Genomic DNA, 21,125 nt, shown 5'->3' with positions numbered 1-21,125 from the left:
AATAAAAATTATGAGCATCATTGTTAAGATTTAGATGTGGAGTGTCTCTCGGATGCTCACATAGTGAAAGCTTGGTCCTCAGTGCAGCAGGGTCTAGAGGTGGGCTTTGGGAGTGATCAGTCCCTGAGGTCTCATCAATGGATGGAGGATGGACTGGGCTACTGGGAAAAGTTAAAAACCACAGGCAGATGGGGCAGGCAGGTTACTAGGGGCGTGCCCCGGGGACTAGACCTTACCAACGGCCCCTTTCCTGCTCGCGCTCACTCGCACGCTGCCTCTCTCTCTCTCTCTCTCTCTCTCTCTCTCTCTCTCTCTCTCTCTCTCTCCTCTATCTCCTCTCTCCCCTCTCTCTCTCCTCTCTCTCTTCTCTCTTCTCTCTTCTCTCTTCTCTCTCTCTCTCTCTCTCTCTCTCTCTCTCTCTTTCTCTCCTCTATCTCCTCTCTCCCCTCTCTCTCTCCTCTCTCTCTTCTCTCTTCTCTCTTCTCTCTTCTCTCTTCTCTCTTCTCTCTTCTCTCTTCTCTCTCTCTCTCTCTCTCTCTCTCTCTCTCTCTCTCTCTCTCTGCGTTTGGGCTATCATGAGCTAAGAAGCTTTCTCCTCTATTACCTTCCACCTGAATGCTCCTCCTAATAAGGATCCAGAGTGGTGGAGCTGGCCGACTGTGGACCAAAACCTCCGCAACCATGAGCCCAAATCACCCCCTCTCCTCTAAATTGTGTATGCCAAGCATTTGGATTGCAGAAAGGAAAAGTTACCACTAGGATAAAAGAAGTGCCATATTGGAATGGTTCAGTCTGGAGAAGACAAGGGAGATGAGTGTCTATAATAACTTTCAGGCATTGGATGGGCCCTTACATACTTTTGTTAAGTATAAGACCAAAGACAAAGACATGGTTTCTTTTTTCCTTTTTTTTTTTTTTTTTGTGATGCTGGGGCTCAAACCCAGGGCCACAAACATGCCAGTGCTCTACTGCTGAGCTCTAGCCCCAGCACTAAGAGGTGGGCTTGGTTTGCAGGTGGGAAGTAAGGAGGAGCTTTTTGGTAGTGGGGCTGGCAGTGGTGTGGTTGAGACTCTCAGAGAGGCTCTCCCTCTGCCTGGGACACCTCCACTGCCTGTCTGTGGATCTGGCATGTGGCCCTCCTCTTTAACACAGACATGTGAGTATAGAGAACATTTTCCAACACAGTAACGTGCAGAGAGGAAAGACAGCTGGACTTGGGATTGGGAGAAACCAGTGTCCCTTTGTCACTTACTAGCAATGTGACCTTGGGCAAGCAGTCACTTCTGGGAGTTTTACTTTTGGTTATCTCTGACAAGGAAATAATTGTAGCTCACCCTCCACATCCACACTGAACTGCAGGTTGAACATGTGAGGAGAAGCAGAGGAATCTTTACCAAGCTTATATAGACTTTCTGTCATTATTCCTTAAAATAGTGCTGTACATCAACTATTTACATAGCATTTTTGTTGTCTGAGGTGGTATAAGTAATCTAAGAGTGATGTAAACTATAGAGGAGGATGTGGGTAGATTATACGGAAGTGCCATGCCATCTTTATAAGAACTTGAGAATCCACAGGTTTTCGCATCTTTTGGGGAGCCTGGAACTAATCTCCCGCAGACACTGAGGGACAGCCGTAAAGATGACTGTATTCTTTAGGCCCATCCCTGATTCATTCAATTCACTGTCTTTTGTTCGTTTAGTTGGCACATCCATTTAGTCACGCTTTGATTTCTAATCATACTTGTTATAGAAGTCTTTGTTGGCTACTCACTCTGTTCCAGGTAGCCTGCAGGGGAGACTAATTTGCAGGATTTTTAAAGATGAAGAGAGATAATGTATACAAAGGAGTATTATATACTGAAAAATGCTTCCCTGATATAAACATATTATCACTTTAGCGCCTCAAGAAATAAATCTAGTGGATTACCTATGGGACATTAGAGCCAAAAGGGGCTTCAGTTTCCTGTTCCAGAAGCCATTAGGGTGCTGCTGCAACTTAGGAACCTACCAAGACTCAGAGTCCATCCTGGGCTTGAAGAATTGGAGTGAGCCGGTTCTGCTGGGTCATTTTGCCGGTTAGATTGTGCGTGAGCACGCGTCCTGCAGAGTTCCCACAACGCTGCTTTTGTGACCGTGCCGCCCGTGTGCTTGGTGGTTGGAACGCACTGTGTATTCTTTTGGTCCCTTTCATGGTGACCCAGATAAAGGCAGAGGCGCTGTCTTCGCTTCTTCTAACCTTGGTATCTGTTCAATGTTAATGCCCTGCCCCTGTCCTGTGCTCCCGGTTGCTGTGGTAAGCCTTTCTGTTCTTCACTGTTTACTCGGGGTTTTGTGACGTGCTTACTGGCCCATCCCCTCTGGTGACCGTATCTTCTTCTAGTCTTATTTGTCAGTCTGGTGCCTGGCACAGTTTCAGATGGGCAGGGATGGCAGGTCACTTCTGAGATAATAATTTTCTAGTTTTCTCTCAGACTTGTTTTTACTCCCTTGATTATCTCTCATATCTCACAGATAGTAAAGTCTAGTTTCTAAATGTCCGACAACATCCATGGAGTTATCCTCCGTGGCCTGAGTTGATAATGGCTTTGAGTTCTCTGGCTTCGAAGGCAGATAGGCTGGGCCTTGGTCCCACTCTGCTACTTCCTGCCTTGTGACGGTGGCAAGTAACGAATCTCAGAAGCCCTTGTTGTCTTCTCTGTGACGTGATTTTAAGAATTGCATTTCCACGTGGAGTTGTTGTGAGAGTTACCTGAGCTTGTTCATTTGAGGAGGGTAATACCAGCTCTGCATATAGTGAGCACTCAGTGAGCGACAGTTCTTCTAACCTCTCATTACCATGGTTACTGCATCACCAGAGGCCAGGATGCAGTGGAGGGGTGGTCTCTGTTGATTGTGAACTCTACTACTGCCGCCTCCTGTGACACAGAGCCATAGAACATTAGAGCAGGAGAGGAGAGGAGAGGGATTCTGATACTGATTTTTTTTTTTAAGCCCTGTGGTTTGTAATTGAACCCAGGACCTCATACATACATACAAGACAAATGCTGTACCACTAAGCTACATCCCCAGCCTATTACTATCTTAGTCTGTGTATCCTCAATCACTTAGCACTCTTTCTTTTTTGTGATGTTAGAGATTGAACCCAGGGACTACACCCTTAGCCCTATTTTATTTTTTATTTTTATCTTGCTAATTGCTGAGGCTGGCTGCCACTGTGATCCTCATGTCTCAGCCTCCCACTTACTGATATTAGAGGCCTGTACCACCATGCTCACCTCACTTAGCAGTCTTTCTTTTTTATCTCTTGGGCTGTTGGGTGGGAGACCCATCAAGGGTTTTCTTTCTTTGGATATGGGATACTCTAAGAAGCAAGTTTCCCAGCAGAGGAATGAAGTATTTCTATTACCTTTTGGGGACATTTCAGCTGATGGCAAAACAAGTTTTCAACCCTTTTCCCCTTATGTGAACATATTCTCTCTGCCTCTGGAAGCAATTTATTATTCAGCCCATGATGAGGGTGTTATCATTGCTTCTCTGTGTGTGTCTCCTGCTCCAGGGACTTGATTTTGCCTCAGAAAAGAGGAGGGTGGCTGCAGTGTTCCCTAGCTTTCATCCCCCGCAGGCTTGGGGACAGATATGGAGGTGCCCTGATTGCCTTTTGTGTGTGACCTGGTGACATTGGCAACTTTATTGTGTACTGTTCAGGGTCTGGGGCAGATGTTGGCAGATGGAGGCACAATAGAGGTCTTTCTGTCCCATTTCTAACTGACTTTGCTCTTCCTCCCCTTCTGTCTTTTCTAGGTGTATGTGTCTTATGACTATGGAAAATCATTCAACAAGATTTCAGAGAAGCTCAACTTTGGCGTGGGAAACAGCAGTGAAGCGGTGATTGCGCAGTTCTACCACAGTCCTGCAGACAACAAGCGGGTAAGCACAGGCTGGTGGAGCCTGGCTTGGGCCAGATCCCCGCTCTGAAGCGGGTGCACCAAAGAGCCCTTTGTAATTTCTGCAGCATGTCCGGTAGCCAGTGCCCTGATCCGGGAATCAGTGACAGCATCCTGTTCACGGGGTGGGTCTGTGCGTAATCAGGCCAGCCAAGTACTGGTTAGGCCGGATTTCTAGACAAACAAGGGCAGGTTAAACCACAGAAAATCTGCCAAGCAATAGATCACCTTGACTCACTGGTGGCAAAGGCCTTTCCCAGGTACACTAGGACTCAGAGGGTGTGGGCTGCAGTCTAACTGTGGCTGCTAAGGGCAGCTGCTGACCTCTTGGCTTCTTTGGCCTTATCATTATGCCTGTGAGAGTGTGTGTGTGTGTGTGTGTGTGTGTGTGTGTGTGTGCACGCGTGCGCGTATATGTGTGCCCCTCTCTCCTCAATCCTACATGGATATAGAAAAGAAAACCAAGGCAGCAGCCCTCCAGCCCTTGCTGTGACCCTCCTTTGTTTTCTAAACTGGCATGTCTGGGGGCTCCATTTCTTCATCAGGACCCCCAGGTAGCTGGACTAAAGGAAGCTTGAGCCCAACCCCCAGGCAGGTATGGCCAGGGAGGGCAGGAACCTGCAGCTCTGAGGCTTCCTGTCCTCCACTCCCCTCTGGGAGCTGAATCTGATTACTTTCTGCCTACTCTCAGGTTATTTAGCTCCTTCCCAGGTCCAGATGGCTCCTTCTAGGGAAAAGACCCTGTAGAATAGCTCCTTAGTGGTAAGATCTTTCAGAGACAGGGGAGCAGTAGCTTTTTGTTAATCTAGAAAGAACCCAGTGAACAAGATCTTTAGGATCCTTCTTCCAGCCTGGCTTCTCAGATTGCCTGTGGTCACCTAGCAAGAGCTGCATTCAAAATATTTAGCAACTGTGGCTCTATCTTGACCAATCACAACAGACCCTATCTGGAGGGAGCTGGGCCCAGGAGGCCCCCTGCCAGGCCAGGATTTTAACCTTTTAGTTGCTAGAACTTGGGGAGGTACTGGGGATTTGGGGGGCAGCTACTCAAGGGTTTCCCAATTGAAGCTGTTTATCAACTGGTACAGAGTGCTTTAAAAAAGCAACCAGAGTAGCCGGGCGTGGTGGCGCACACTTGTAATCCCCGTGGTTGGGAGGCGGAGACAGGAGGATCGCGCAGGTTTGAAGCCAGCTGCGCTGGCATAAGAGACCCTATTTCAAAAATATAAAAAAGGTCTGGGAGTGTAGCCCGGAAGTAGAAGGGTTTCCAGGAACCCCAGTACCACCAAAAAAAAAAAAAAAAAAAAAAAAAGTAACCAGAGTAGATATTACTGGTTAAACATCAGCTCACCCTCATGGTCTGAGTGAAGCCCTAGTTAGGTGTACTCTTGCCCAGCTCCAGGGCAGCCGGTTTTCCCCTGAGATGAAGAGCAGGAGAAGGTGTTGGAGGGAACTGGCTCTGTAGCACAGGCTGGCCTTGATGCTCCTCCTCGTACCCCATGGCCAGCCAGGCCTGGTCCTGGGGGTTCCCAGAGGGGAGTGGGCTCTGCCTTGCACCTTGCTCTGCGCTCTGAAGTTGCAAGGAGACCAAGGAGTTGCTGTTCAGTCTGGCTGCACTCTGGATGGACCTTCGTGCTTCCTGCCCTCCGGGAGCAAATGACATTTGGATTGCCCACTTTATCAGGCTGTACTTATCTGATTATTGTTATTGCCCTTATATTTCCTCATCTTCTCAGAGCTCACTCTGGCTGAAGTCATGGCCTTGCAAATCACCCTGCTGTCCTGTGCCTCTAGAGTCTCCTTTTCAGCCTCAGCGGGGCCCCTCCCACCCTAGGCACAGATGTGTGCAGCCGGTCTTGCTGAAGCCTTGTTTCCGGCTTGCAGGGTTGTGGTGAGCAGCTGATAACACCGCAAGTCAGAAGACAGGAAAGGTGATGCTCTGGGCCTGCACAGAGAGGTTGGGTGCAGGTGGGGGATCAGGAGCTTTTGGAGCATTGGGTCTGTAGAAAGTGCCAAGAAGGGCCTGTGGTGTTGACACAAGAGGGAAAGAAGCTCAGGAATGATTACAGTAAGAGAGAGCTTTAGGTGTTGCATGGTGAGGAGGAGGTAGCAGGTTTGCAGCCCAAGTACTGCTAGGCAGAGATGCATCTTAGATTTGTCCTGGGTGAGTTGGTTTTGCCTTGGAGATGGAGGGGATGGGATGTCAGGAGAGCAGAGAGCCTCTTTCTGGATTACCGAAAGTTGGATCTGAGGTAGGGAGGAAAGCAGCAGCCTTCTCTGTTGAGATTCTAATTCCCCAGAGAAGGCTGTTGCTGTGCCCAGACATCTCAGGAAGGAAGTGGCGACTCTCATGGTGCTGATTGCTTTTGTTACTTTTACCTTTGTCCTCAGAATGCAAATCACTCCGCCAGACCTGCCACTTTCAGAGTAAACCACACAGGCTGGGTGCCTCTCTGTCAATAGTAGGGACTAGGGCCGGGCAGATCACCAGTGCAGAAACATGCCATGGGCCGTCTGTGGGCTTAAAGGGAATGGCATTGTCAGCTCTGGAAGTTCAGATGTCAGGAGAGGGCAGCCTGCAAGTGAAGGGGATGTGTGCCTGTGGGAGGGGAAGGAGGAACAGGAGGAGGGCAGCTAGCTCTCTTCCTTGGCTTTACCTTGTGGTGGAGATGGAGGGTTGTGGGGACATATATGCATGTCAGGGTCTAATTTTGCATTAGCCTGCAGGCCCCCGCCCCTTCTTAGTCCCCTGTGTGTGGTTTCCTGAACTAGTGTGCACCTCTAGCCACCTGGAAGTTCTACCAGCCTCGTAGACCCCCAAGACCAGTCAGGCAATGTCTCAGTGTGCCTGGGGCGCTTTGGAGAGGGCCATGAAGTGCAGTTAGGCCTCATGGCCTCAAGTAGAAGTGGGAACTGACTCTGCCTTTTTCCAGGCGGAGGCGAGTCCTATGTAACACCAAAAAAATCCTGTTTTTCTTTCTTCCCCCCAGGCTTCCTCTACTCTTTTCTGACATACTCTTGCTTCCTGCACTCAAAGCTGGAGAAAGTCACTCATGCCGATAACTTAGTTTCTTATCTTTCTGGAAGTATTTGTATTTTCATAGGAAGCAATAGCTTTAGCCAAAGGATGAAGCTTTTCTGCAATATTAAGTGACTTGCAGACGGGGTTAGTGAAGTTGGAGGTAAAGACGCTCCTGAGATTGTGGCGTCAGAAGCAGCTTTGGGCAGCTCTGTTGGCAGTTGGCCACCAGGAACTTAAAAGCATAGGGACCAAAAGCAGGCTGGGATGGATGCTTTGTGCTTTCCTATCATGTGTGTATTGCGACAAGTCCTGTAACTCAAGGGCACCAGGTGCCCGTGATGAGCGAAGCCTGTTGCTGATGGACGGGGGGATTAAGAAAAGCTTCTGCGGGGTGCTTAGGGTCAGGGATGGGGCTTCAAGGATGCGCACGGGCATTAGCAGGTGGACCAGTTAGGTCCTTGCCTTCAAGCAAGAGGAAGGTGTGTGTAGTAGCTTTCTGCTCGCTTCTCAGGGGCAGAGGGTTTGTAGCGCACTGTCTGCCTGCCCCATCCAAGGAAGGGGGAGACGGTCTTTGCCACGAGGACTGTGGGGGACCCTGGAAGACCTTTGAGTTGGGAAGTAACTGAGGAGCATTTTTAGGGAAGTTATCTCCCAGCAATATTATGAAATGTTGGAAGCCAGAGGTTAAGAGTCTGGGAAGGGGACCACGGTGGCGATGGCCCAAATAACCCCTCCAAGTATTTCACACTCTGCTGGTCCTAGGCGTCATGACGATGAATGAAACTCAGCGCTGTCCTCAGTTTGCTATGGTCTCTAGTGGGCCCACGGGCCACACTGGTAGTTCTGGGAGTAAAAAAGAAAACGCATTTGGGAAAAGATGTTAGAGGAACACTCAGTGGAGTAGGTGGCTGCTTGAAAGTGAGAACTGAAGGGAGAGAATAAAGCCTTACTCTGTGGAGTTGGGATGCAGTGCGCATGGGGCTGGGGGTGTGGAGAAGGAGAAACTGGCCTTGGTAGGAAGGCATTGAAGAATTCAGTTTGGGCACCTCTGGGTTCATGCAAGAGGAAATGCAGAGAAGGCAATGAAAGTAGAATTTCTGAGGAGTCAGAGCTGACTGTGGCTGTGACAACTCATTGGTTTGGGCTGTTTTCTGTTGCTATGAAGAGGCTAAAGGTTGCATCAGCTTGGCCTCCTCGGCTCTATCATATCACGGTGGCCGGGATTATGTCCAGAGCGTGATGGAGAGGGAGAGGCCACGTGGCAAGACAGGAAGCTAGGGAGCCTGGGGAGGGCCTGCGGCTCCCCCAACTGGACCTACATGCCTTTTCTGAGGTCCTGCCACTTAAAGGTGCCACGACCTCCTACATGGGTGCGCTGAGGTCCAAGTTTCCAATTCACATCCAAACAGCCATGCGGTACTTGTTCTTGCAGCTGCGTGGAGGGAAGAGCCATGTCTCGAGAAGGCAAGAAGGCAGAGAAGGATGTGGAGAGGAAATCTGCAAAGGTGATTCATGGTCCGAGGTGGCCAAGGCTAGAGGGATGGCAGAGTGGTGTACAAGGTGAGGGCAGGGAGAGTTTCCAATAAAAAACTGGGGGCAGGATAGGAGAGGGCATACACGTGAGTTAAATAGTACAGTACCAGACCTTTGAGTGGAATGCAGGAAAGGCCGCCTTTGGTTAGAGGGAGAGAGAGAAGGATTGATGAACTGTCTATGAGCTGAGCTGAGCTTTGCCTCATCATGTATGGATGGAAGCACTACCCGCCCCGCGTCATCTCGGGCAGTTTACCACTTTCATCTCGGTGTTCTCATTATTATTATTATTGTCAGTGTTTGTGCTGGGGATCGAACCCAGGGCATTCTCCCTCTCTGAGTTACACCTCCAGCCCTTATTATTTTGAAACAGGGTCTCGCCAGGTTTCTGAGGGTCTCGCTGATTTGCCGAGGCTGGCCTTGAACCTGTGATCCTCTTGTCTCAGCCTCCCGGTTACTAGGATTATAGGCATATGCCACCATCCCTGGCCAGTATCCTCATTATTAAGAGGGGTTGTAGCAGTACTACCCAATACATTGAGATACACTGTGAGCACTCGATGGACTAATGAGCCAAGGCACACAAGACTTTTATCTTAGTACCTAGCACATACTAAGTGCTCTTGAAACAATTTAGCTATTATCATCAGTAGTAAAAAGTTCTATGGCTGGGTACTTGATTAAGATTCACAAGTGTGATCCTGTAGGATTTCATGAGATAGGTTTCTAGAGAAGTCTTCTCAGACTGAGCACACTCCCTTCCCCAGTAACCAAGATAATTTGGGAGCAGAAATAGGTTCTTTCTGAGGAATTCTTCAGGATAAAAATGATGATGGTCCTCCTAGGATCATCATTATTTTTATTACAATGCATTTGTGCCCATTAGTTTTGCTTTTAAAATATTCGCTAGCTACCTTTTTTGGTTAGGTTTGACTAGGGTTCTGTAGAATGTGGAGATTTACATTAGATACTGGGGAAGAAATGGAGTATGACGCACAGAGCGTGCCCCTGGGAAGTTTGTGGTCTGGGTTTGGGGCAAGTGTGCGGATGAGAAGGAGTAAGAACACCTGAGAACAGCATGGGCCCACCGAGCGCGTGGGCAGCCCAGGCTCCGCGCTGGACGGTCTCTGCTGGGCTTGTCTGCAGCAGGTGTGCCAGTTAGGGAAGGTGTCCTTGGACTGATTCCTTTCACTACTGACTTCCTGGAGGTGAATGGCTGGCGGTGGGTGAGCTGGGTCTCTGTTACTTTGGCTTCTGATTTGTGGGCTGGTACCTGGGCCACCCTTGGTCTTCTGGGGAGGGCCGCCCTCAGGTCTGCCATGTTTATCTGGGCCTCCTGTCCTCTGTACTTACTTTCCTGGCTGTCATCACGCTCATGCGATAGTCGTTTTCCTCTCCTTTGTGCCCAAACTCAAACCAGCTCCAGACATAGAATCTTCTCCTGTGGAAGTCTCACCTGCCTTTGACACTGTTCTCTTCTGACACCCCTTGCTGAATAGATTTGTATAGGACACTGCATTTGTATAGGGTGGTATTTCTTTTACCCTTGAATTGTGGTTGGCTGTGGACTTGCCTGTCTCTGTTAGGATGCCCTGAGGGAGGGGAAGGATCCTGGATTTCCATCACGGTCTAGCCTAGCATTGGTTGGTTGGTCTGCAGCGCAAGTGTTAAATTGAATCATCCCTATCCTGCCCCCAGAGGACTCTTGAGGCTCCAGCTGCTGTCCAGACGGGCTTGTTCAAAGTCACTGACCCATGCAGAAATGAAATGAGGAGAGGACCTGCTCACCTTGGCGCTGGCCCAGCATGTGCCGGCCAGCTCAGCGGATCCCCAGAGCTTCCTGGTCACCTGGCATAGCAGCAAGGAGGAGCAGCAGCTTATCTCCTTAGATGGATATTATTCTAGTAATTTTCCCAGAAAGGCCTGTCTTATAGCTGCTCCAAGGCTGCAGGGAGAGACAGTGGCCTGTCTGTTTTTGGCTAATCTGAAGAACAGGATGTCTCTATCACAGCTGCCAATAGCCACCATCTGATTGGGGCCAAGTAACCCCTTAGGGGGATGAGAATGGCCAAATCGGTTCAAAATGGAAAAATAGAAAGGCATGGCCAGCTTCATTACCTGGTTGAACCCCCTGACCCTGTGACTTCACCCAGGCCTGTACTTCAGCCCTTCTTCACTGAGCCTGGGTTGGTGTGGACATCTTGTCATTGCCAGGAGATGCTGGGAGCCGGGGAGGAAGGTAGAGCAGGTGCCCCAAGGCCCTGCACCCACTCAGCGCCAGGGTCCCACAGCATGCGTGCAGCCGTAGGTGGGTTGGGAAGTGGATTGGGAAGTACACGTGGATTGGACTGGTTTTCTGGAAGGCACGTCTCTGAGTTTACGGCTTCTTTCTTGCAGTACATCTTTGCAGATGCTTACGCCCAGTACCTCTGGATCACTTTTGACTTCTGCAACACCATCCATGGCTTTTCAATTCCATTCCGAGCGGCTGACCTCCTCCTCCACAGTAAGGCCTCCAACCTTCTCCTTGGCTTTGACCGGTCTCACCCCAACAAGCAGGTAAGCAGCTTCCGGAGCACAGCCCTCCGGGTTCCTGGGATTTTCTGCTTTGCCTGGGTGGATTGTGTGTCCTTTGTGTGACCTCGCCTTCCCCTCCCCCCTCCTCCTGTCTGAGGCTTAGCCTCTGGAGCTAGTATTTCACTTACCACAGCTAAGGAAAAGTATATCCTGCTGGCACTCTGGGGCCGAGTCCCAGCCAGCAACCGGCACTGGTACTTGGCAGAGTCTAAAAGCTAAACACCAACTTGGCCTCTTTTGTTGCAGATGCACCTCTGCTGGGCCTTGGGGTAAATCGAGGCCCTGGAATTTAATCAGAGCGTACTGCATGGAGTTCTGGAGTCTGAGCTCTTCTGGGACCTCTTGTTACATTTCTGTTCAACTTTCATCTTTTATTTATTGATTTCCAGTGCTAGAGATGGAACCTAGGGTCTCCTGCTGGCTAGGCAAGCACTCTACCGCTGAGCCACAACCCAAATCCCACAGATGTATATATTTGAAGTTACCATTAAATTTACTATCCTTCGTGTGTGTGTGTGTGTGTGCGTGTGTGTGTGTGTGTGTGTGCGCGTGTGTGTGTGTGTGCGTGTGTGTGTGTGTAGCGTGTGGGTATAATGAAAATGTGTGTATTTTCCTCTTTGAATCTGGTTTGAGAGAAAGCTAACAGGTGAGGAGAAAACCTGAGATAGATTTTTATCTCTAGGTTCAAATTTGCCAGGTCAAGAATATTGGTTGGCTGAGCACAGTGACCTGTAACCCCAGTACCTGGGGGGCTGAGACAGAGGATACCAGGTTCAAGGCCAGCCTTGGCAACTTAGTGAGACCCTCAACAACTTAGAAACCTTGTTTCAAAATTACAAAAAGTAAAATAAAATAAAAAGGGCTGGGGCAAAACTCAGCTCAAAAATAGAACACCTCTGGGTTTGGTCCTCAATGCCAAAAAAAGAATATAGCAGGGCATTAACCTGTAAAACTTGTAGATCCTGTAGGATGGTGAGCCTTGAATGCTTTTGTTCAGAAGAACTTTGGCACGTTTATTTTGCCTTGTGGGTTGTTTAACCAAAACACAGATCTGTTTACCTTTGCTTTCCCTGGGGAGTAACCCAAGCTTCTGTGGGCTGGGTTGGTTTACCCAGTGGAGGTGGATTTTTGTTATTTTTTTGTCTTATGCTTCTTAATACTTGTTGGCTAGGCCCGGCGTTATATTTGTGGAGATTGAAGGGCTTTGGCAAAGATCAACAAGCCAGTTACCCATGGCCTGTTCTGGGTGTTTGACTGAGCCCTCTGGTGCTCTGCAGTTAGTCAGTGTCCCCTGCAGTAGGCTTTAATGGCCAAGTCCTGTTACAGTTCTTTATGGTGCTGGCCATAAATAAATCTAGGCCCGTGTACTTGGTACCTCTTCGGCAGATGCTCTACAACCAAGCTTCACTCTCAGCCTACAGAATTTACTTTTCTCTTTGATTGTTTTTATTACGGTAAAGTAGACATAACATACAGTTCACTATCTTAACCATTTTGAAGCACGTAGCTCAGTGGTGGTAAGAATATCCATATGGTTGTGCAACATCACCTCCATCCATCTCCGGAACGTGTTCATCTTGTACAACTGAAACTCTGTCTCCATTACACATGAACTCCGTCCCTCTGCTCTCAGCCCCTGGCTACCCTCAGTCTACCTTCTGTCCATGATATTGGCTGCTCTAGGTGGAATTGTGCATGATTTATCCTCTTGTGACTGGCTTATCTCACTAAGCATACTCTCTTCATGGTTCGTCTCTCTGCTAGCACGTGTCACGATTTCTTTTTTAAGGCTGAGTAATAGTCCATTTTATGGATATACCACGCTTTGCTCATCTATTCATCCCATAATGAATACTTGGTATTGCCTCCACATTTCGGGCACTGTGAATAATGCTGTTATCCATTACAAGTTTTTTTCCCCCTCCCTTTCCTAGTATAGGGGTGCTCTACCACAAAGCTACATCCTAGCCCTCTTTTATTTTTATTTTGAGACAGGGTTTCCCTAACATGGCCAGTCTGGCTTGGAAGTTACAATTCTCCTTTCTCAGTCTCCTGAGTAGCTGGGATTACTCATTACAAGCATTTAAGGACACTGTTTTCTGGTCAAGAGGTACCATTAAAGCTGGGTGTGGTGGTGCACACTTGTAATCCCAACATTCAGGAGGCTGAGACAGGAGGATCGTAGTAGTTCGCAGCCAGCCTCAGCTACTTTGTGAGGTCCTCTGCAACTCAGTGAGACCCTGTTTCAAAAAAATAAAGAATAAAAAATAGAGGTGGGGGTATAGCTCGGGAGTAGAATGCCCCTGGGTTCCATCCCCAGTACCGCAAAAAAAAAAAAAAAAAAAAGAAAAAAAAAAGAGGTACCCTTACCTGGGAACTGGTCTTGAGTAAAATAAGATTTCCAGTAACCCAGAAGTGGAGGGCAGGGCCCATGTTTTTTTCTTTCGGGTGCTCTCGGGAGCCTTGGGGACTGTGGAGATGAACGCGGGGTGCGGGTCTGTCCTCTCTCTGCCCATCCACCTTGGGGCTGAGCCGGCCCTGGTGAGCTGGGTGCCCATCACAGACGGTGGGGTTTTTCAGTGGGTGTTGTACACACTTCCACACCATGACCACTTCTTCCTTTGTTCTTCGCAGCTATGGAAGTCCGATGATTTTGGCCAGACCTGGATCATGATTCAGGAGCATGTGAAGTCCTTTTCTTGGTGAGTTGTGACATCCAGGATGGCTTGAATGGCATCTAGCCTTCCTTGAGCCTCAGCCTTCAGTGGGTGGTCCTTGGGACTCACCCGAAATGTGAGGCAGTTGGTTCAAGACATAAACTTCGCAGACCCGAGACTTAGAGCTGCAGGTGTAACAACAGACTTTTCTGGGGGATGCAAGGACAGTTTCCCATGGGAGGAGGGACAGGGCTTCTGCATTTTCCTTTCCATGAGGGAACCAGGGGATGCCTGAGGCTCTAGCATGTAATAGAGTTCTTACAGACCTTCAGTTTTAGAGCATCGTCTCAGGGGTGGGGGTTTTCCTCTGTATAAAATCCAGCCATTTGTGCATTCATACATAACATATATATCTTTTGAATGTCTTCTAAATATAAAACCTGCAAGGTGCTTTAGGGTATAGGAATTTGAATAATTTATGGACAGAGTTATTAAGGAGAATTTTGTTGAGGAGGTAAGAGAAGACAGTTTCCGTACATAACATGCATTATGAAAGAAGCAGAGACATACCAGAAGCATGAGAAGCAAGACAGGGACTCTCCTTCCAGAAGGGCAACTCAGGGCCGGCCCTGTGGAGCAGGCAAGGCGGCCCTTGATTTATGATGGGCACAGGGAGGAGGTCGTAGGCATGGACTATGGTGATACAGGGTGAGAAGACTGAGTCGTAATATTTGGACAGTGTTCTGGGTAAAGATTGGAGAGGGAAATCGGTATCCAGATCTGCGGTGCTTGAGAGAGGAATTTGGATTACATTTTGAGAGCAGTAGGGAGCCATGGTAGGTCGTTGAGGAAGAGGGTAAAATAGACTGTTCTTGAAGAAATGCACTTGAAGAAATAGGCTGTTCTTGAAGAAACGCACAGTTCCTGGCTACATCTGCCCTTGTGACCTTGATCAGACAGGTATGTAGTGTGCGACAGATTTCCTGCTGCAGGATCATGGGATGGGTAGGCTTAGCTGACTGCTCATCAGCACCGTTCTCTTGGCTGACTACAGGCACCGCAGATTTGATACCTCCCAGACTGCCTTTCAGCACCCACACCAGCCCCTCATCGCTGTCCCCGTTTGTTCAGTCTTCAGTTGATCAGGCTTGGAGCTTTGGAGTCGTCGTTGTGAGTTGGACGCCTCACTCTCAGTCTGTCAGGACATCCTGGGAGTGCCACATTCAGCCCTGTGCTGTACCCTGAGCCACCACTGCCCCCCACGGCTTCCCAACTGGTCTTTCTGCTTTTGCGCTCATCCTTCTACAATTTGGTCTCAGTTCACAGACAGATGGATCCTCTTAAAACAGGTCAGACGATGGCTCGCTTCTCATCGAGCCTTCTAACACCCTGTCGCTTCTCTGCGATGACAAGCAGGCGCGTTGTAACACAGAGCAAGCTCTTGTGCTGTCTGTCTTCTCTGCCCAGCAGGCTCTGACTGGGGCATTCCCTTACCTCATCACGCCCTTCCACAAGCAATTTCCACGATGAGGCCTCCCCCAAGGGTCTTTATGTGTATGTGTTTACTTGAAATAGGTTTTACTGTTGTATTTAAAGTTCACACTATATTATGAGAAAGATAGAGTTAGGAAAATGGCTCCTATAGTGGAATAAATGAACACATCCATCATTTTCCACTGTTACCCTTTGCATATGTATGATAAAAGCAGTTACAGTCAGTTCATTTAGCAAAAACCCCAAACACAGTACATTATTATCCAGTGTATTCCTCATGTTGTACACTAGATTTCTGTATTTGTTCAGCCTGTTGCATTGTGTCCTTCAACCTGGGTTTCCCATGTCTTCCATTGTTTATTTTCTATCTCTATATTTGGTTTTTCTGAATTCTACCTATAAGTGAGATCATGTAGTGCTTTTCTTTCTGCCTGGCTCATTTCACTTGTATAATGTCTTCTCTTTTTTTTTTTAATTTTTATTTGTGGTACTAGGGATTAAACTCAGGCATGTTCTACCTCTAAACTACACCCCAGCCCTATTTTTATTTTGAAACATAGTCTCACCAAGTTGCTGAGGGCCTCGCTAAGTTGTTGAAGTTGGCCTTGAACCTGTGATCCTTCTGTCTCAGCCTCCCAAGTATTGGGATTATAGGAGTGAACCACCATGCCGAGCTTAGCGTGTCTTCTGTGTCTGTCTATGTCACAAGTGTCTCCTCCATTTTAAAGACTGGATAGTATTTTATTTTATCAATCAGTTTCTTTGTCCATGGTTCTGTTACTGGACATGCAGGTTGTTTCAGTTTTCTTCTCTTGTGAATGGTACTGCAGTAGGCATGAGGGTGTAGCTATCTTTACCATGAGGATGTAGCTATCTTCATTTCCTTTGGGGCTTAAGCCTAGAAGACAGATTGGTGGTGCATATGAGTTCTGTTTTTAATTTCTTTAGGATCCTCCTTATGTTTCTGTGATTCTACCTATAAGTGAGATCACGCAGTGATTTTCTTTGTCTGGCTCATTTCACCTGTATAATGTCTTTGGGTTCCCACAAAGGTATGTAGAACACAGGGTTCCCTTTCCCCCATGCCCTTCTCAGCACTGTTAGTTCTCTACTCTTTTTGACCGTAGCTATTCTAATGTGTGTGGGGTTAGAGCTCTTAAGAGTTTGATTTGCAGTTTTAAGGATCCTGTTTAAAATTACAACCGTTACCTATGTCCAACCTACTGTATGCTATTCTTTTTTTGTAGAGCACTTTATTGCATTCTAAATCTAATTATTATGCAAATTAATTGTCTCCCTTCAATAGAATGAAACTCCCCAGGGTACAGGGACTTTGTATTGTGCACTGATATATCCCCAGTAAAATCGTAACCTGGATATACATTGCCAGATTTTTTATGGAAAGTGTCAAGTCTGTATGAGCCATGTAGAATTGTTTTTTTTCCGCAGCTAGTCTGTTGAATAAGAAGGAGGTGTCTCCGTGGAGCTTGAGTTTACATTTACATTACATTGTCATGATGAATGAGAACATCTTTTTCTCTGCTGAAGGATCATTTTAATCTTTGTGTGACATGTCTGTTCATGCCTTTGCCCTTTTTTTTTCTTTTTTTCTGATTGTCAATCTTATCATTGTTGGTATCCAGGAGCTCTTTATATATTTGAGATTGGTTCTTTGGTTCTGATATGAGACAGGTTTGTGCATACACCCATGTATTTGTCAATTTGCCACTTATCTTTTAATGTTTAAATATACTTTAAGTTCTCATTAAATGTAATGACCCAACAGGGTGCAGGTACTGTCTGTGCTGCTTTTAGCTCTGGGTGTAAACCCGACGTCTGAGTCTGTATTACATTCTTAGTACTTGAGGGTGGTAAAGATATCAGATGTGGCACAAGGAGGAAACTTACACCTAAGCATATTCTGACTCACGAGGCTTTCCTTCATCGAAAGCAACTGTTTCTGAGTCTTTTGTTATCTCCCATGGGCTGGGGGTTTTAGTGAAATCACAGAATCATGCAAGAGCCACCTCTACCCCAGGAATACCATTAGAACTTCCTTTTGGCTTGATTTTAATTTTAATTTAAAGGAATGGCTTGATTTTTTTTTTATTGGTGTGAAAGACTACATATTAAGAGGAGAAACCAGCAGGACTACTAAATAAAGGAAATGCATGATAAAGAATTTGTATATTTCACCTTCTGTGGACATGCAGGTACCTTAGAAGGGACTAGTTGATCTTATTCCAGATAGTTCTATGTCTGGTATTGAGATTTCAGGTTATTGAGCGAGGGGTTTCTTCTCTTATTATCCTTTATAAGTGAGAATATAATCTGATCTCACAGAAAATAATAATATAATTTGTTCAACCATTCTTGGCAGCCAGGGAGCGGTAGGAGTGAGAAAAAGCCAATTTTTATTGTCCAGACCTAGAGATTGGCAAGGTGGGACCACAGATGACCTGTGAGGGAGGGACTGCACGATGTCTGCAGCATCCCTGAGGGATTGTAGGTATGGCACATGGCAGGTGAGGAACCAAGACTTGCAGATAGAGCAAGGATTTGACATTTCTCAATTGAAAGTAAAGAGAACAGGAAACAACTGTGACTGAGCCTCGAATTGGAAGACTGGGTGGTGCTGGGTGACGGCAAGAAGAACTTGTAGGTGGAGCAGAGCCCAGGATGGGAGGTCCAAATATGGGTTACAGAAGAGATGGGGCAGGAGTCACCGCTCTTTCATCTCCACTTGCTGTCTTCCTCTTTTGGTTAGCAAAGAATAATAGAGATGCGCTCATCTCAAAATATCTCAAGAAAGGTTCCTTCCGCTCTGCCTTTCAAAAAATACCCCGCAGCCTCATTTAAATTTGCATATCCCCTAAGCTGGAGGAAGTACTTTAATCAGTACTTCTAATTGTGGAAAAGAAGAGAACATTCCACCACCCACCCACACGCAGAGCGTCTGATGGTGAAGACTGGATTTCTCCCACTTAGGACCTGGTGTCTCCACTGTCTTGCTTAGACTCCAGATTGTAGGGCAAAAGTCAAGTCTTCCCCATTATAAAAAGACTCTTCTTATTCTATTCCTGAACTTCCCTCCTTCCTCTCTCCCTCTGTTTGGTGAACGTGCTCTCGGCTGTCCTCTTGGTGGAATGCTCCATCTTGCACATGGAGCTACATAAGGCCGTTGCATAAGTGTGGCCTCTGTCTTGGGCCATCACTCTCAGTGCTCACTGGCCAGCTCTTTTCCTGAAAATTGCCCATTATTTCCCCCATTTACTGAGTGGTCCGCCCTCTCTTGGTGTTGCTGTGAATGGTGGGAAAGCTGGTCAGATGATTGTCCCTTTTGGGGGCCACTGAGTCAAAGCTTCTTCTCCAAGGTAGTCCAACCTTGTCATCCCACAGATGTAGTTTGGACTGATATCTGCAACTGTGGTCCATAGAGCCAGTGCAGCAGACATACTTCAGCTAGGAATGGAAAGAAGTATAAAACGTGGTCTCTTAAAGCATCTCTGCTCTGCCTAGGAAGCTTAGGCAAACACCTATTGTAGAGTGTGTAAGGAGCACTGTTGTATAAAGTAATGGGACTGATTCTCAAACTCACCCAACCTAAGTGGCTTTACCGCTTTGTTTGAGTTAACAACCATGCAAAAGCCTTCAAATTGCTGCAGAGGTGTGTTGCCGGTATTGGGAGAGGGAGGCAAGCGTGGGGCAAGGCTTCCTGGAAGGCAGGACCTTGAACTTGACACTGGAGGAAAGTAGGGCTCAGGTGGTGGGATCAGGGTGTGTGTATCTGCGCAACAGTGTCAGGTTTGCAGAAGCACGGAGGGAGGAATATGCCCTCTCTTTCTGAAGGAATCAAGGACATCATCCAAAGAGTTTGTGAGGGTCCTATGGGAGATGTCCTATGTGAGTGTCCTATGGGAGATGAAGTGCCTTGGTGGGATGGCTGCAGATGCCATTGTCCGGTGACGTCCACAGGGGCGAGACGGAGCAGGGTCTGCAGGCTCAGAGGCTCTTACTGGAGTTTCCTCTCTTGTACTTCTGAGGATGTAGCTTCTTGGGAAAACTTTCCTTCATGTCTCTGAAGTTCCTAACTTGAAGCCAGAAACTTGCTGACAGCCTCAAGCAGTTTATTGTTTATTTATTCAGAAACACTGCACCTTAGGCTTTTTGCGCAGTGCCAGAGCTTGCCTTGAGCTAAACCCAGGATGCTTTGGAAGCAGTGGTCGTGACATAAAACGCTTTACAAATGGCAAGTTCTCTTCTACACTGAGCCAAAAAGCAACCAAAGGGGTATGTTCAAGGCACAGCTGGTCTTATTTGAAGTGTGCACCACGGTGGCCTTAAATTTTAATTGACTCATGGCAAAACTTCCATGCCTTTCAGTGATTAATTATGGAAACGATAACACTTTTGGAATTTTTCTTCCAGGGGAATTGATCCCTACGACAAGCCAAACACCATCTACATTGAGCGGCATGAACCCTCCGGCTACTCCACAGTTTTCCGAAGTACAGACTTCTTTCAGTCCCGGGAAAACCAGGAAATGATTCTGGAGGAAGTGAGAGACTTTCAGCTTCGGGACAAGTACATGTTTGCCACAAAGGTTGTGGTAAGTTGAATGCAGTCGGGACACTCTCCTTAAGAACTTCTTTGTGAGGTTTGGCATTCTGCGGCCTAACGGGTGAGTGTGTGTAAGCAGAGATTGGATGGCATGCTTTGGGTAGCTTGGCAGAAGGATTCTGGACCCTGGATGACCATCTGTAAAGGGCTTGGAAAGTGCTGGTGGATCAGAGGAGTGGAGACGTTTAGGACAAGGACCCTATGTGGCTGTAGGCTTTAGAAGTTTGGTTGTCTCCAGGTAACTTAGCATCCTTGACGAAGACAAGTTTATTTGAAATCCCAGTGAAAAGAATACAGAAAGGAGGGGTGAGGTGGCTTTTCCTATTAATTCTACTGCCTGATTTCCTTTAAATTTAGACCAATATTTCTGAGACTTTTTGACACTATTCATTTACATGGCTGATAGGATGCGTAGTCATTGGCTAGTGGGAGTTAATGCCTGCAGAGAAGCAGTAATGAAGCGCCCAGCTGTCAGTGAGCAGCTTAGCGCTCAGCCTGTGGGAACGTTTCCCCTTGACTTGATGTCTTGGAGCCAGATGCTGAAGTGGAGGGCTTGCTCGTTTAAAGCCAGAGCTGATTACTTAGTAGAACTTGCTCTGTGACGGTATCAAGTTCACTCTTTATTGCCCTGATGTAAAGGAAAAAGATCATGTTTTGCCAAGAGCACATTGGGCCACTCTCTGCGGGCTGCGGGTCTGTCTTAATGGTGTCTATTCCCACGTTGGCTCATGTCTCCTCCAACTGCGAGGTTGCCCTGCTTGCTGTCACTGTTAACCCTGGGGACTGAAACTGGCTGTTTCCTCTGGGTTCTCATGTATCTCTGTAATTGGTAGCAGGCCAAGCAGAAGCAGCACATCCTATTTGTAGGTTCCAAGTAGCAAGAGGGCTTCCCTAGCAGAAAGCAGAGAGGAAGGTGGATATGAGAAGAGATGTGGGTAGCTAAGGGCAAGAGGCATTCCCATTAAGTACCTTGTACCATAGGGACATTGCTCAGTGATAAGGGTGCTTGCCTAGCATGTATGAGGCCCTGGGTCCAGTCTGTAGCACTGCCATCATCCCAACCTGCCCGAGGCAATTTGGGCATGCTTGTGTTCTTGGGCTGCTGTGTGTGTGTGTGTGTGTGTGTGTGTGTGTGTGTGTGTGTGTAAGGAAGAGAAAGGCAGGCAAGCAGGCAAGGCAGGAAAAGAGTGATACAGTGTCTACTGAAAAATGCAAACAGCCTAATAATAGAAGAAGAGTTGTAATAGTTTGAGGGCTTTTTTATCCAATACTGGAG

The 21,125-nt window shown here is 47.4% G+C and overlaps 1 protein-coding gene across 1 annotated transcript in view; it reads left to right on the top strand.

The window, feature by feature from the left end:
- The window catches only part of SORL1 (sortilin related receptor 1), a gene marked incomplete at its 3' end in the record, with an annotated part of 156,975 nt that overhangs the window by 24,629 nt on the left and 111,221 nt on the right, over window positions 1-21,125 (top strand). The window contains exons 3-6 of the mRNA XM_080707083.1: window positions 3,804-3,929; window positions 10,899-11,060; window positions 13,713-13,780; window positions 19,658-19,838. Coding sequence (XP_080563209.1) covers window positions 3,804-3,929; window positions 10,899-11,060; window positions 13,713-13,780; window positions 19,658-19,838 — 537 coding nt within the window. The remainder of the gene's footprint in view (window positions 1-3,803; window positions 3,930-10,898; window positions 11,061-13,712; window positions 13,781-19,657; window positions 19,839-21,125) is intronic.

This window comes from Muscardinus avellanarius (genome assembly GCF_963383645.1).
Source record: "Muscardinus avellanarius genome assembly, chromosome: 1".
Classification (NCBI taxonomy): domain Eukaryota; kingdom Metazoa; phylum Chordata; class Mammalia; order Rodentia; family Gliridae; genus Muscardinus; species Muscardinus avellanarius.
The sequence above is the reverse complement of the archived record's forward strand: the minus strand, read 5'-3'. Positions and strand labels throughout refer to the sequence as shown.